This window comes from Carya illinoinensis, chromosome 5, assembly GCF_018687715.1.
Source record: "Carya illinoinensis cultivar Pawnee chromosome 5, C.illinoinensisPawnee_v1, whole genome shotgun sequence".
Classification (NCBI taxonomy): Eukaryota; Viridiplantae; Streptophyta; class Magnoliopsida; order Fagales; family Juglandaceae; genus Carya; species Carya illinoinensis.
This window is the reverse complement of record NC_056756.1, coordinates 6,295,827-6,307,661: the sequence shown is the minus strand read 5'-3', so window position 1 is coordinate 6,307,661 and position 11,835 is coordinate 6,295,827. Positions and strand designations below refer to the sequence as shown.

At 32.4% G+C, this 11,835-nt stretch overlaps 2 protein-coding genes and 1 long non-coding RNA gene across 3 annotated transcripts; 2 read left to right on the top strand and 1 right to left on the bottom strand.

Moving 5' to 3' along the window:
• Positions 1-867: 867 nt before the first annotated feature.
• On the bottom strand, positions 868-2,054 carry LOC122309110 (germin-like protein subfamily 1 member 13). Its single transcript, XM_043122477.1, has 2 exons — positions 1,868-2,054; positions 868-1,674 (listed from the first exon to the last, which is right to left on the bottom strand). Exons 1-2 carry the CDS (start codon positions 2,001-2,003, stop codon positions 1,127-1,129), a joined length of 684 nt encoding a protein of 227 aa, XP_042978411.1. The 5' UTR covers positions 2,004-2,054; the 3' UTR covers positions 868-1,126.
• A 1,355-nt stretch (positions 2,055-3,409) lies between these two features.
• Positions 3,410-4,624, top strand: LOC122309111. Its single transcript, XR_006242344.1, has 3 exons — positions 3,410-4,000; positions 4,079-4,201; positions 4,321-4,624. It is a non-coding gene; the product is annotated as an uncharacterized LOC122309111 (long non-coding RNA).
• A 1,583-nt stretch (positions 4,625-6,207) lies between these two features.
• On the top strand, positions 6,208-7,405 carry LOC122309108 (germin-like protein subfamily 1 member 13). Its single transcript, XM_043122476.1, has 2 exons — positions 6,208-6,406; positions 6,603-7,405. The coding sequence occupies exons 1-2, from the start codon at positions 6,271-6,273 to the stop codon at positions 7,148-7,150; spliced, it is 684 nt and encodes a 227-aa protein (XP_042978410.1). The 5' UTR covers positions 6,208-6,270; the 3' UTR covers positions 7,151-7,405.
• The last annotated feature ends 4,430 nt before the right edge of the window (positions 7,406-11,835 follow it).

Below are 11,835 nucleotides of genomic sequence, written 5' to 3'. Positions count from 1 at the left end.
CAAAAAACTATTTTTCTTTTGATGTCGTTACTTAAAATGATGCCGCAATAGAAATGTATAGCTTTGGAATCGCCGCATGGCACCATTTGTAACAAAATTTAGTAGTGACCTGAAATTTGCAGTAAATGATATTTTTAGCATCAATTTGAGCATTGATAGACATATTTTATACGCAAAAAGCCTTTTTTCTTATAGTACTGCATATAGCTCCTTTACTTCCCTCAAGCTCCATCAACTTTTGCTTAAGATTTAGGTTCTCTATCTACATATATTAAATAATATGGAAGAATATTGGGCTAGGTGAGTAAAGCTAGGCTCATTCTTACTTATCATAATATATATATATATATATATATATATTTATGATGAGGTGAGAAAGGCAGAATATTTTAAACACGTATGTGGACGCATGCACAAGATTTAGACCAAGAAACTCACATTGTTATCGTATTCACTTGTTAATTAATTTTATATCACAAAAAGGGGTATATTTATATGTGTGTGTGAAGTATTAATGAATAATACTACGTACAGTTGTGAAATGTGTAAGTATCGTGTAGTCGTTATGAAAAAGAGTGAGATTCACTTTTAAAAAATTAATGTCTTTTGATGTGGGTCTCCATATTTAATTACTTTTTTTCAAGTGATTGCACGGCGTTTATACACTTACGACTGCAACTATTATTTCTCATTTGTATATGATCTATATATATAGTATATATTTGAAGAGATTGATTATTAGAGGGCAAATAACCAGCTAATTCGATATTTGCCCTACACTTGGGCGGATAGCGAATTTGATCAACAGATAATTAGTAATATCCTCTATCATTTTTTTCACTAAAACAAATAAAAACGTAACAGATCTATGCACTATAGCGGGTAAATTTATTACTTGATCAAAATTACTACAACACTCATTTCTTTTACATCAAGCGCGCGTACGATGCCACAACTCAAGTAGAGTAAATAATTAAAGAAATGGAAGAGTACGTAAAGAACTGTCTTATTTCATTATAATTATTCAAATGACATTACATCAAAGGAAATATATATGAAAAATTTCAGTCTATTCGAATTGTTTAATGGTTCATAACTATGTTTATTATTTTATATTTTTCTATTTTCAGAACAGTTTCTGAAGATATTCAACCAGATTCTTGTCTACTTGGAAGGCCTTGGCAAGAACATCAGGATTGATGGGAGGCTCAGATCCGAAGATTGCATTGGCTATGGTGATAACTCCTGGATTCTGGCTGCTGAGACCGGCAAAGGCAATGGCATTGGACTTTCCAATATTTAATTGGAAATGAACGAGACCAACTGGGAATACAAAGACATCTCCGGCATTTAGAACTTTGGTGAAGAGGAGGTTTTTTCCATCAGCTTGGTTGGAGGTGACAAAGCCAACATAAAGAGTACCCTCCAAGACAAATAGAACCTCGGTGGCACGAGGATGTGTATGTGGAGGATTCTGGCCGTATGGAGCAAAGTCAATGCGAGCCAAGGATATACCTAGAGTGTTAAGGCCTGGAAATTGTTCCACAGTAACGGCAGTGACATTCGACCCCTGTTTACCTGAAGTGTCTCTAGCAACATTTAGGCGCCCCTGGAAGAAGAAGTCTTCAGCTTTGACATCCTTTGGATCCTTGCAGAACTTTCCATTCACAAATACTGTATGGAGAAAAGAAAAGTTTGTTAGTATAAAAAGGAACTATAGAATGTCCATTATAATTGTTAATATGTTATGCAGTTAATATCATGACCTCCGAGCATAATTACAGCTGATGAAGAAATCAGTAAAGATGGTTTAAATTAAATGAATATTCCCAAAAGAAGCTACATAGAAATAAGAATGTGTTCATACCTGCAGAATCGTACTTGTCGACTGCAACACAGAAGTCTTGAAGAGGACTAGGGTCAAAGGCAAAGGCAAGAGAGCAAGCCAAGGCCAAAAGGGCAACAGTTGCGACCTGGAAGATGAGAACACTACCTTTCATCATGTTGGAGGCTCTCTAACTTTAGTAAAAAAATTTGTGTTGTAGTATTGGTCGGTTGAGAGATAAGTTGCAATATGGAAACATGTGATCTATTTATAGAGGGAAAAGCCACTGAACCCGTCTATGTTTTTGCTTGCACGGTAAGATTAGCCTTGGAAAGTCTTGAGTAGTTATAATTAATAAGGCTTTTATTTGAGGGCCGAATTCATGATGTTGATCTTTTCTCTAACCACTACGTACACACACGATGTTGAAAAGCGCAACCAAAATTCGACCACTTCCAAATTGATCATGGACCACTTCTGCATGCAGTTCTAATGTGTTGTTTTGGCCAATTCAAAATCAAATGTATTATCTTGTGCTGTCTGATGATTTTGAGCATATATATATATACAAGGATCAGGGTTTTGTGTAATTAAAATCGTCAACCACGTACGTACGTAAGTGGTTTTGATTAATACTTTTATAATTAAGCCGGTACCGTCGTTTTGTATGTTGTCCCATTTGTCAGCTTGTATATATATATATATATATATATATTAATATTCCACACAGCACACATATAAATATAACCCTGCTTTTTGTGATACAATTAATTAACAAGTGAATACGATATTAACAATGTGAGTTTCTTGGTCTAAATCATGTGTATGCGTCCACATACGCGTTTAAAATATTCTGCCTTCTCACCTCAATATAATTTATATATATATATATAAATATTTTATGATAAGTAAGAACGAGCCTTTTCTCACCTAGCCCATTCTTCCATCATTATTTAATATTTGTAGACAGAGAACCTAAATCGTAAGTAAAAGGTGATGGAGCTTGAGGGAAGTAAAAAGCTATTTGCACCGAAAAATGGTTTTTTGCGTCTAAAATATTTCTATCAACGCTCAAATTGATGCTAAAAAATATAATTTCTTGCGAAATTCGGGTCGCTGCTAAATTTTGTCGCAAATAGTGCCATAAGGCGATTCCGATACCATACATTTCGATTGTGGTATCATTTTAAGTAATTCAGTGATTCATCACAAGAAAATAATTTTTTGCGGCCAATTCTTTTGTAACCATTATTGTCCCCAGGATAGTCACTTTCTGTACTGAACACTGCAGATATTCACATTGATTGCTAGATTAGCTGCTGCTGATCAGAGCATGACCCGTGATGTAATTAGAGTCCTACTGGGAGTTAAATTGGATATGACCAATTATGGGGTAAATTTGTGAATCATTTCTCATCAGTTTTGTCTTTCATTAATATATTCTGCATATATCCCAGAAAATATATCACATCAAATATTATATATCATATCACCGCCTTCTTTATACAATCCCAATCGTAGATTTGATGTTACTAAGTCCGTGATGTTGCAATAGTATCAGTTAAAAAACAGGGAAATAAAGAGAGCAATCATAAGATCACTTCTGGATAAATTTTTTTTTATCGAGTTTCAAAATATGCTAATGATCTCACCCTTCCAATCTTGTAATCCCAGTCAATTTAGTAGCGCATTCATCATCTTGTAATCCCAGTCAATTACTTTGATTTCAGTTTTATTGACCATTTTGGAACCACATGGTTTTGGACATCCCTCTCTATCTCCAAATTAGTTTTGTCATCGGAGTCCAATAATGTTACAGGATGAAAACGACATGCTCAAAACTCAGAATGAAGAACTCAGCAGTAAGCTGCGGCGAACCGAGGTTACTCTTTCACGTGTCAAGGAAGAGCTTGCTCGCTTCCGTGCTTCGATTGGGAAAAATCCCTATGTTGTTTTTGATGAGGAACATCGGTTGAATATCAAACTGAAGGTTTGTAAACATAACACAGCGACCAACACAAACACGCGCACCAGTAGCTAGAGATGTGGGTATATATGCTTACCAGTAAATAGAGTTGAAGGCTAAAGAGACAGCTGAATTTGCAACAGGAAACCGAGGAAGAGAAGGTTCAGTTAGCACAGAGGTTATTGGGTTTACGTACAAATTTTCTAAAGGTATGTGTAAAGTGATTTGCCAATACTTGCCAACATGCTTTGCTGGAAATTCTTTTCTAATTGGACTAAACTTTTCAGGCAGTTGGAATTATAACAAAACCAGTATCCAATGTAAGTCCCTCCGGTGCTGAAGAGGCCCTGGAGCAGCTCAAGATTAGATTTACGGCACTCGAAAGAGAAATGCAAGATTTGAAGTATAAGGTAAGCAGAATACATACATTCCGTTTACATATATATCTCATCATTATTAGCCCAGTGGTATGAGCAGGAACCCTTGCAGTGAAAGCATCTGATCATCATATCTGAATTTCTTTCTGCAGAACAGAACTACCAATGAATGAATCCGATTGACGGCACTCATGCCACAATCTTCCCCAATAAACTCAGCAGATGAGAAATATCGAACTCCAGGAAGGGCATCCCAAGTAGTATTTTTTTCTGCTCTAGATCGATAAGCCAACTAGTGCGTCCTAAGGGATCTGTGGTCAGCTCTTGGCTAACTATTTTTTTAATTGATCCGATGACCTGTATAATTTTGTTTTGGATGAGTAATTTTGTATTGTATATTTATTCTTTTTATTTGGAAAATATTCCCATGTAATTATGGTACAATGAAATCAGTATATGGTTTTACCATTTTCATTGTTTGTAATTATTATTATTTTTATTGTTGTTCGAGTTATATTTTACAATAATTTAAAGGATATCAACGTTAGAATGACATAGTTACACTTCAAGCCTGCAATTAAATGTTTTAAAAGACTCAATTAATCATGTTTAGATAGATCAAAATTGGGCTTATGTAAAAAGCTGGCTCAAATGTAATAATGTAATGTACCGCTAGCTTTCTAATGCAACAGATGTGTTTATGATGATCTAGATTAATGTCGAAGTTTCCCTGATCGAGCAGGTAAAAGGTCGACAACACAACCTAACATATGTCATCTTAATTCTAATTTCTTTCTCCACCTCTTAATTTTTGGATAATTATCGGACGGACAACGTCAGCAGAAACAAAGACTTTGGTCTCTAAATGAAAAAAATAATAATAAACCGAGCTAGCTAGGTTCATGATATATATTGATTAATTTGAACGTTGAAAAGTAAAAGCAAAAAGAAAAAGAGCAGCTAGCTAGCCTCACCTTCTACCTCTGATTTTCTTTCTGTTTTTTTCTTTTTTCTTTCTTTCCACGTTTAGATTCGAAAAGCGTTCATCTCATCTCTTCTAATCATTACTAATTTTTCAAATTTTCTCATAAAATATATTAAACAATTTAACTTTTTCAAATCTTAATACAATTTTTTTAAATCTCAAAATAATAATAACAATATTTATTCAATTTTTATCTTTTATCTAAAACTATCTCATCTCGTCTTTGAATCCAAACCAATAAATGGTAACGCAGACAGCCTTACAATATAAACGAACACCAAATTTTCGCTGAATTATTAAGTCTGCCCCCCAGTCTATCGTTAATTAAGATAAAAGCCGCCAGTCATGAGCTCGCTCTTTGAGAGGCTAAATGGTCAAGTACTGCAGGTGAGAAAAAAATGGCAAGTACCATTTCCCACTTGCCAATCCTGGCAACTTATTTTGATCGAGAAGTTACTGTCAATTCTAGAAGGGAAATTGAGATCATGAACGGGTCCATGTTGGAGTACTTTTGATCATCACAACTTCCTAACTAGGCTCATTATGAATCCACGTCCTTTGTTGTTGGTTCCACGAAACCATTAATAAATAATATAATAAATCTAACAAGCACGAAAGAGTAATAATTAATTAGTATCTACCAACAAAAAATAATTAAAAAATAATAATTGTTCTCAGAGCATCTGATCATCATGAGCTGATCAGCATGTAGTACATTTAAATTTCTCCCGCTGTGGATCATCTGCATTTTCCTTCCTTCCTAGATCAATATACATGCTCAAAATCATCAGACAGAAGTGGTCCATTAGAACTGCATGCAGAAGTGGTCCATGATCAATTTGGAAGTGGTCGAATTTTGGTTGCGCTTTTCAACATCATGTGTGTAGTGGTTAGAGAAAGGATCAGCAATTCGCCCCTCAAATAAAAGCCTTATTAATTATAACTATTCAAGACTTTCCAAGTCTAATATTCTTACCGTGCAGGCAAAAACATAGATTGGTTCCCTCTATAAATAGATCACGTGTATCCATAATATTGCAACGTATCCCTCTCAAACCTCACCCGACCAATACTACTACACAAGCTTTTTAACTAAAAGTTAGAGACAGCCTCCAACATGATGAAAGGTAGTGTTCTCATGTACCAGGTTGCAATTGTGGCCCTATTGGCCTTGGCTTGCTCTCTCGCCTTTGCCTTTGACCCTAGTCCTCTTCAAGACTTTTGTATTGCAGTCGATAAGTACGATTCCGCTGGTATGAACACATTTTTTTTTTACTACAAACCTTCTTTTGGAAAAATTCATTTAATTTAAAGTATTTTTATTGATTTTCTCATCATCTGTAATTATGCTTGGAGGTCATGATATTAATTGCATAACATATTATCAATTATGAAGGACATTCTATTGTTTCTTTGTGATAATAATGAACTTTTCTTTTCTGCATGCAGTATTTGTGAATGGAAAGTTCTGCAAGGATCCAAAGGATGTCAAAGCTGAAGACTTCTTCTTCCAGGGGCGCCTAAATATTGCTAGAGACACCTCAGGTAAACAGGGGTCGAATGTCACTGCCGTTACTGTGGAACAATTTCCAGGCCTTAACACTCTAGGTATATCCTTGGCTCGCATTGACTTTGCCCCATACGGCCAGAATCCTCCACACACACATCCTCGTGCCACTGAGGTTCTATTTGTCTTGAAGGGTACTCTTTACGTTGGCTTTGTCACCTCTAACCAAGCTGATGGAAAAAACCTCCTCTTCACCAAAGTTCTAAATGCCGGAGATGTCTTTGTATTCCCAATTGGTCTCGTTCACTTCCAGTTGAATATTGGAAAATCCAATGCCATTGCCTTTGCAGGTCTCAGCAGCCAGAATCCAGGAGTTATCACTATAGCTGATGCGGTCTTTGGATCTGAACCTCCCATCAATCCTGATGTTCTTACCAAAGCCTTCCAAGTAGACAAGAATCTAGTTGAATATCTTCAGAAACTATTCTGAAAATATAAATATATAAAATAATAAACACATTAATAAACCACTAAACAATTCGAATAAACTGAAATTTTTCATATATATATTTCCTTTATTGTAATGTCATTTGAATAATTATAATGAAATAAGATGGTTCCTTACATACTCTCTCATTTCCTTTATTAATTTCTCCACTTGAGTTGTGGGATCGTACACTTGATGTAAAAGGAACAAGTATTGTAGTAATTCTGATCAAGAAATAAATTTACCCATTGTAGTGCATAGATCCGTTACATTTTTGTTTGTTTTAGTAAAAAAAAAATGGATAGACAATATTAGTTATCATCTGTTAACCGGATTCACTATCCGCCCAAGTGAAGGGCAAATATCGGATTCGGTTATTTGCCCTCTAGTAATTAACATTGGTTTTGAAAAATCTATAGACCCAGATAGCCAACCACCATTCATCTCAAAGGAACGTTCTTATTAATAGGACCAAAAAAAAAAAAAAATAGACAAATTTGTAATAAAATTATGTCGGCGTTTTAATTTAAAATATTTTTTAAATAATACGATACTATGTTAAGTGATAAAGTGAGTAGTATAAATTAACAGAGATTAGAGCATTTATTCTAAAATTATCTCTAGCGTTACAATTTTTCAAATTTCCGTAGATTCATGCGCAAGTTGTAATACGGCGTGGCCAAAATTTGAGTTTGACTTTAACTATTGAAATAGTCGCTCTATCCCATCGAGCCATTGTCAAGCTTTGCCCGAAGCTCTCTTTCTCACCCTTGAGTAGTGGATCTCCCTCTCTCTGTCTCTCTCTCTTCGCTGAAGCCATCACTTTTTTGAGGGAATTTGTTCTTCTGGCGATTATTTGGAATTCTTGATCTTTAATACTAATTTGTCCATAGACGCGGGTCTAGTGCCAAGAAGCCAGCAGTAACTTGCTCTCTTGCAGGTGATTTTGCATCATTTATATCGAAAAACAATGTTACAGAGCACATGACCTGGGTCTCTCTTTAGCATGGACAAAAAATTGTTGATTGGTGGCTCAATGTGCTTCTAAGTATAAAAGTGTCAAGTTGTATCAAAGATAAATCCATAATCATATTTCACAAGAACAAGAGATTATCAAAACATTTGTAAAAAATATTAAAGATGAGAGAAGAAAGAAAAGAGTGAATTCAATTTTTGTAAAAAATTAATCAAAACTAAAATTAGAGGTTCTAACAAAAAAATGTAAATTAACAAACACTTAGGTTGGGTATGAGATTCTCTTTGTTTTGGATCCTAAATAATTTTCTTGATTAACAATCCAATCAAGGTATTGATAAACGAAAGATAAAAAGTTATGTTCAAGTTTTGTAATATTTTTCTAAGAGATTCTCTATTTTACTAGTCAAACACACATTAACAATCAACTGAAAGAAGTCTAGATAATTTTCAAATTTTTGTTATGTCTTATGTCAATAACAAATCAATAACAAGTGCCGCCATCTATTTTCAATTCAAATCTAACTAGTAATATAGTAAGATTAATATTTATCGATAAAATATTACGTTAAAATAGAACTCAAAATAAATCAAATCTTATTTCACAATTCAAACTTCAGAAATTAACTACAAATGATAGTTTTAGCAACAAAAATTAATTTAAGGAAAGCCATAATAAAATCTGAGGGCAAAAAAAATCTAAAATAAAAATGAGTCGAAAGCCAAAAATTGATGAAGAAGAACTCCACGGCCCAAGAACTAAAGCTAAAACTGAAATAAAAATCTAACGGAATAAAAAGACAATCAAACTGTATGGTCTGAACGTTCTCACCCAGGAGAAGTAAACTGCAACTCCAAGAAGAGTCTAAGCAAAGGAAATGAACGGAAAAAAAAAAAGTGACTAACCAAAAAAAAAAACAAGTAAAACAAAAAAAGAAAAACAAAACAAGCCGCCCAGCCGAACGCCTCCACAAAAGTAGAACTGCAGAAAACTAAAAAATGAAGAACAACTCAGAAGAAATAAAGAAGAAGCAGCCGACGTAGAAGATAAAATTGCAGAAAAAATAAATCAAAATGCCGAAAAGCAAAGTCTGGAACCACTTAGAGCATTTACATTGGTTTAGGCATATGCATATGTAAAATCATATCTTTTAGAGATTCAATTTGTCATATAAGCAAAATTTTCACATTGACTTATGCAAATTTGAGACAAAATAATAATAAAATATTATCATTTTATTTTATTTTTTTTTACTTTTTTTTAATAGGGTTTGATATTCAAATATGTAAAATATTTAAGTAAAATATTTTTTAGGGAGTGAATGAGTAAAATATGTAGTAAAATATTTAAAGGTAAAATATGTAGAAAGAGAGTAGGAGGAGAGAAAAAGAATGAATAAAATATGTTTTGGAGAATGAATAGTAGATCTTTAAACATGTAAAGGTACTGTTTATAACTATGCAAATATTTGAAGATGCATAATTTAATGTAGATGAATTTAAGCTCATATTATATAAATATGATTTTACATATGCATATGTATAGACTAATGTAAATGCTCTAAGAACTAGCAAAGTAAAATGCGAAAAAAAAAAATACAAAGTGAAAATGCAGAGATAGAAAGAGCTCACGCCGACTACCTCCTAAAAAATTTAAAACAAGAAAAAAAAGGAAAAGTATAGGTAGAATGCCCTTTCAGGTCTGCCCTTTCCAAGACCATAGAAGCAAAAAAAAATAATAAAAAATAAAAACTCAAAAACTCCCCAAAAGTAAAGCCTGTCACGTCTAAACTAAAAAGCTAAAAACAAGATAAATCAAATAAAACCCAATGAGAGAGCTCCACCCGTCTGGACCAAGTAAGGATAAAAAAAGAAAAAAAATATCCTTCTCGCGTGCTCGCACTGCAGGTTTGTGATTGGCTGCCTCTCCATCCGTGCGTTCCAGCATCGTGTTCTATCATCAATTTATTTGTATATAATTGAGTGTTTTCAAGAATAGTAAAATATTTGTGTTAGCATCGAAAATAATAAACTTGAAATATTAAATCTGACATGACTTACCAGTTATAATATAAATTTTTTTAAGTATAGATTATTAAAATTTATCAATTAATTAATTAACTGTACAATTAAATACTTAACTACTTTTTAATTAAATAATTTAATCACTTTAATAACTTAATTATATAATTTTAACACTTTATCAATTGGCATCGCGTTGTGAGAAAACAAACAAAAACAAACACAAAGTAAATAACTCACAATATACAAAATTAATATAATTTGAAAACGTACTTACATCTATAGAATTGTAAATGATTTTATTATAACGAAGAATCATAAAATATAATTTGAGGTCAAAATTTTACCGTTCAAAATCTTAAGAATTTCTATATTATTCATTAAATATATAATAGTGTCATATGATGGAAATTATAATTTTTACTTTTATATATTATTCACTCGAGCAGAATATCAACGCCGCAAGATTAAATTCTCTATCCAATAATCAATAGAGCGACCTGTTAAGTAAATACTCTACTTGAATTTTGCTTGAACTACCTATCGCGTGAACTTTTTACCTGCGGCTTCCTCTAATCGCAAACAATGCCAAAAAATTAGACAACGGCCAAATTAGTTGTTGTAATGATTCAAGAAATTTGAATTAAATATGAAATTCGAAAGGGTTCAGGCTTGGTGGGGGGGGGGGGGGGAGAGAGAGAGAGAGAGAGAAGGAGAAGGGGAGATGGCTTCTTGCGAGAGGATGATTTGCGGGAGCTAAAAAAATGAAATAAATTATTTTTACTCGTATACTCTAATTTCTTTTTTTTTTTTAAAAAAAGGAATATGTAATATTTGCAGATGAATGTAACATTAGAGCATTCACATCAAGTATTCCATAACATCAGATTTTCTATAATTTAAAATTTATTATACGATTTTGATCAAAATATCACTTATATCTAGATCCTTATTTTAGGAAAAATATTTAAAAAATAAATAGAGATTCTTCATATTTGGGGAATCATTATTTATTTCCTAAACTATTTTTTATCAATATTTTATTCTAATACATAAAATAAATTAGTTTTTCAATCATCTACATTTTTTATGATACTCATATTTGTTATTGTTTTAAATAATAATTTTAAAAATAATTTAAATAATTAAGAAATAAAAAGATAATTTTAAAAATATTATCATAATCACAAAAAGATAATTTAAATTTTTGTTTAAAATATTTACTAGAGTAATAGTTTAAATAATAATACTAAAATATTGAGTAGTTAAATTTATAAATAAAAGTGAGAAAAAAGTAATAAAGTAAAAATAAAAATATATTATTTTAATAGAATAAAGAAAATATAAAAAATGAGATGTATAAAATTTTTAAAAAATAAATAAAATTTATGAGAACCTTTTAGAAAACGTTATTTTTAAGTAAATTATAAAAAATTTTACGAGGAATCCAACGTCAGTACTCTTGGGTAACAAACATATCTCAAAAGTATGAGGTGGGTTCGTACGGTAGAAGTATTTTGAACCCTCACACACTTTAAACATACTCATGCGACACTCCTTGGCTACATATACTGTAGCATGATTTATCTTTCAGTTCAAATAATTTTTTTCATTAACTATTCTTCTCTCTTCCTTTCCCATCAACCATTCTTTCCATCAAATAACTTTAATTATTTTTAATTAAATAATTA